A 5,000-nucleotide genomic window follows, 5' to 3' on the forward strand; every position below is an offset into this window, starting at 1 on the left:
TATCCCAGGTCTGCTGCGCCAAGCAGTGTTCACATCTCGCTGGGAGAGGAACCAGAGGATGAGGACGTGAGAATATGGCGAGTATGGAGTCCAGAGAGGGAGTATCCATTGCTCTGGTTCAAACATCTCAGCTGGTTGTCCACTGATATCACCCGTAGAGATAATTCCTCCTATTTGTTATCAGAGGGGAGCATCTTTATTTGTCTCAAGCTTCATAAAACAACGCACGTCAAGGGTTGTCTTTATGTATACATGCAGCCGTAAAGCATTAGAAATATCTGCGGCATTAAAGTATGTCTGATGCTGCTTTCCCGTAACATATACATGTCACGCTGGCTCATTCATAATTCACATCCCATAAAGTCCTGTCTGGACGCTCATCCGGCAGTCGTTCAACCCCTGAGTGCGTGCGGAGGAGGAGGAGGAAGAGCTCGATATCTCTGCCTTCTCTTCGGGCTTCGCAGCCCACAGATCACAGATGCATTAGGCATGCTGGCCCAGACGTAACGTCATGCCTAGCATGAGCTGGAGGGCGGAGGGGGTCTGCGTAGCGTCCCCAGCATCATGTGTACGCTGGCTGGGGGGGCCAGGTGGGGTGGGGTCCCACGGTGCCTACCTGATCCCAGTGCAGGTGCTGAGGCTGACGACCGAGTGAGCCTGGCCCTCCACTTCACCGTGGTAGTAGCAGTTTGTCTGAGGGCGGAAGGAGAAGGAAGCCAAAAGATTAGCCCTTGAAGATTAAACCCCGAGATTAGCGTCGGGACTAGCCAACAAGCAGAGTGAAAGGTGTTAGGGTTTAAACAAAGTTTAAAGACATCGGTCCTGGCCTGATAATTGTGAAACACGGGAAAAATAACTCATGGAGAATGGCCGCTGGCAGGGTTAGCAGGAGCCATTTCCACTCGTCATCGCAAACTAGCTTAAGATCTGTGTGGAATTTCCCACTTTCCCAGCGTAATTTATGGCTCGCTGGTTCCCCTCCCATGTACCAGCTCCCATGGACCACCTGCCAAGCCGTTCATGGGAGTGAGAATAATAAATTAAGACCACATTTTCCCTGGTAGACAAACCGCGGCTAGCGTGAGGAGTGGTGTGGTTGATGTGGCTGACATTTTGAAATGTGAACGGCTACATCTAAGACGGAGCTCTCCTCAGGTGTGACATAAGTCCCCCAAAAAGTGCAGTGAAACAAGGAAAACAGACCTCTTTAATCCTGCTTTCTTGGGATCAGTGGACGTCTGAGAAAAGACAATTTACCAAATGCTCTTCGCACTTTAGAGCATTCTCGGAGCCTGAAGGGGATTTCCTGTATAACGACGCATCCTCATTCACTTGTGCGATCTCCTTGGAAGCATATCCCTGTAAGCCTTTTCCTGAAACGTTACGGACGTTTTGGAAAGAGGTTCCCCCTTGTTCTGTACCAGGGTATTATGCATAGGTGGTAGGTAGAAAGACATTGGAGTTCGGTATTCGGTGAACACAGAATACCGAACCCCAATGTAATAAGAAAGAGAAGAAAGAGTAAAGGAACCCTTGCATAATCTTCTGCTTTATACATGCACAAAACTTTTCTTTTTTTAACTTTTTTCCTTAATTGTTCCCATGGAAATCCCTTTCAAAAATAAAGCATACAAAGCATTAAAAATGTGAAATCCCTTGGAAGACGCTGTGCACTTCTGCAAACTTTATACTTTGAGAAGGAGGACAGTGCGTTGCACAAAGTGTGAGAGCAGCACAGGCAGTCAGGGGAAATATGATTTTGGTGTGTGCGGCCAGGCCAAGTAGGGCTGAATTCAGTGCAGCAGTTAGTGCTTCCACCTCATGTTTCTTTGATGAGATCATGTCGGTGATGAATCGAAATGGGGATAGGAATAGAATCTCTTTTTTTTTTAAAAAAGGCTTTCTGCTAAATCCCGATGAGAATGGAATGTGCTTACTCCTCCAAAGTCTCAAACGAGGAGGGGGAATATATACGATATGATACACATAGATTACTGTAAGAGGCGATGTGACGTTGTAGCACAGCAACGTCGTATTTTAATTATAAAGAGCAACCTTAATCCTTCAACCCCCCACCGAAAGTGTTGAGCTCCATCACAGCCCCGGAGAGGGGTGCAGTGAGGAACTCATTGTTATTCTACATCAACCCAGCATGGGCGCGGAGAAAAAAGAAGGAAAATAAAGTGACTCATAATACAGTCACTCCCAGGCCATGCCTTGCGTCTGACATAGGCCTGAACCCTGTGGATCTCTCCCCCTTAAGACAATACATCTGCCTCCCTCCCAGCGCAGCAACATAAATTAGGCATGGATCAACCCCTGCAGGCGCTGCGGGCTCCAGCCGGGACCCTCCCACGGAGAACCACTTCCTGGCAGCGGGAGGGATGGAGGGAGTGGAGCGACGGCCGGGGTCAGCTCACTGTTGGTTCAGGCTCAAGTGACGTGAATCTCGGTCGGGGCGAGTACCTCGAGACACATTGGAGTGATCTACTCATCGATCCTGTAATGGCTCTATTGACCCCTCTGTCCCTCCGTGTGTCCATTAGACGGCCATTTATTGATGTATATCGTCCATCTGTTCGGGCCGATTCATCGCTCCATGTAACCATCCATATACACTGCCGTTCAAGAGTTTGGGAGTCACTTGTGTGCTTATTTTTTAAAGAACTGTTTTTTCTCAATGAAGATAACATTAAATTAATCAGAGATACCGTCTAGACATTGTTAAGTTCGTAAATGACCATTCCAGCTGGAAACTGCAGATTTTTAACGGAATATCTACGTAGGTGTACAGAGGCCCATCTCCAGCAACCGTCACTCCTCTGTTCTCATTGTACACTGTTTTACTAATCGTGTTCAAAGGTTAATTGATGATTAGAAAACCCTTGATGCAATTATGTTAAAACAACTGAAAACCGTTGAATAAAAAAAGTGTGAGTTTTCATGGAAAGAACAAGGAATTGTCTGGGTGACCCCAAACTTTTAAACGGTCGTGTATCTAGTTACTCATCCATCCATTTATCCATTTATGCATGCATTCATCCATCCACCCATCTTCAACCCACCAATACATCATCCATCCATCTAAATGTTTATTCACCCAGCCGTGCATTCATTTATCCATTTATTCATGCATTCATCTTCCTTCCATCCACACATCATCCATACATCCATGTGTCCATCCATCCATCCACGTATCCATCCCTCAATTTATTTATTCATCCATCCATCCGTTCATCCATGCATTCACCAACGCATCCATCATCCCGGCCCCCCCTTCTCCCCCCACAATGCACCTCAGCGGGTTCAGACCCCCTCCCCCCCTGCTCGTCCGGGTCTCAGGAATGGCAGCGATCTGCTGCGTCGGCCGGCCTCCGCCAGAGATGCTCCCTCCCGCCTAATCCCCCAAGCAGCCCCCCCCCCCCCCCCCTCCCAACCCCAGACGGAAAACATTGCTCAATACACGCACACACCCCCGCAGACACACACACACACACACACACACACACACACACACACACACACACACACACAAACAAACACGCACACATGCACAGGCTCTCAGGTGCGCATACATACACACACACACGCAAACACACACTCACACTCACTTTCACACACTCAGACTCACACTCACGCACGCATTTATACATACGCACACACACACTCTGACACACACACGCACAAACACACACCCTCTGAAACACACACGCACACACACACACACACACACACTCTCTCTCTATCCCTCACTCACACACACTAAAAAACACACACACACACACACACACACACACACACACACACACACACACACACACACACACACACACACACACACACACACACACACACACACACACACACACACACAGACTTTGAGGGCTGGACTTCGCCGAAGAACAAATCTCCCCTGTTGCGTTGAGTTTCCCTTGTGAGTAGGCCAGCCAGTCGTTATTTTTTTTTTTTTCATATTTTCTCTGAACACAGATTGCTCTAATTATGCATTGCCAGGGTATCCGGACAGCAGTGACACATCTAACGGCCTCGCCAGCCACGGATGACCGCGTCCATGGAACCTGTGAGACAGAGGGTGGAGAGTGGGGGGGTGGAGGGGGTGGGGGGTGGAGGAGGTGGGGGGTTGTGGTGTGGGGGCGAGGCAGGTGGAGGAACAGAGCCGAAGCGTGGGGAGGCTCCGGCGTGAGACGGACGCGGCACACGCACGCCCGCCACCTGCAAACCATTTGTTAGAGTGCAACAACCCCCGGTTCAGACGCCGCCGCCGCCGCCGCCGCCGCCGCCACCACCGCCGCCGCCGCCGCCGCCGCCGCCGCCGCCGCGCCTCCCAGCGCCTCGCGATGGATGGCGAGGCCCGTGTCACATAAAGCCAGCTATTTCAGGATCAGGTTCACGATACGATCTGTAAGTGTCCTCCTCCCTCCCTCCCTCCCTCCCTCCCCCCCTCCCTCCCTCCCTCTCTTCCTCCCTCTACCCCTTCATTCCTCTCCCTCCCATCATCTCTTCCTCCCTCTCCCTCCCTCTGCCCCCCTCCCCCCCTCCCTTCCTCCCTCCCTCTCCCTCCCTCCCTCTCTCCCTCCCCTCCCCTCTCCCTCCCTCCCCCATCCCCTCTCCCTCCCTCCCGTCCTCTCTATCTCCCCCCCGCCCCCCCACTCCCTCCCCTCTGCCCCCCCCCCTCCCTCCCTCCCCCCACTCCCTCCCCTCTTCCTCCCATCCCCCCCTCCCTCCCTCCCTCCTTCCCTCCCTGCGTATCCGTCCGCATCCACAGTCACACACCTCCCTGAAGGCCCAACACCTGACACTAATCTAATACATATCTGGCGTGGATCTACACTGGCTCGGTGTCGGCCTGCATCCATCACCTCCCTGACTTCCTGGGTGGTGTCGGTGTCAGAGGTCACATGTGGGGGGCGGCGGAATCGATCCAAATGGAAATGAATCGAAGATTTCATAACCGTTTGAACTTTGAAGCGCTCGGTTTT

The 5,000-nt window shown here is 51.4% G+C and overlaps 1 protein-coding gene across 1 annotated transcript in view; it reads right to left on the reverse strand.

Annotated features, from left to right (window-relative positions):
* Window positions 1-29: 29 nt before the first annotated feature.
* The window catches only part of LOC130371738 (disintegrin and metalloproteinase domain-containing protein 12-like), a 73,415-nt gene continuing 68,444 nt past the window's right edge, over window positions 30-5,000 (reverse strand). The window contains exons 5-6 of the mRNA XM_056577598.1: window positions 617-693; window positions 30-39 (exon numbers count right to left, since the gene is read on the reverse strand). Coding sequence (XP_056433573.1) covers window positions 30-39; window positions 617-693 — 87 coding nt within the window. The remainder of the gene's footprint in view (window positions 40-616; window positions 694-5,000) is intronic.

This window comes from Gadus chalcogrammus, chromosome 18 (assembly GCF_026213295.1).
Source record: "Gadus chalcogrammus isolate NIFS_2021 chromosome 18, NIFS_Gcha_1.0, whole genome shotgun sequence".
In the NCBI taxonomy this organism is placed as follows: Eukaryota; Metazoa; Chordata; class Actinopteri; order Gadiformes; family Gadidae; genus Gadus; species Gadus chalcogrammus.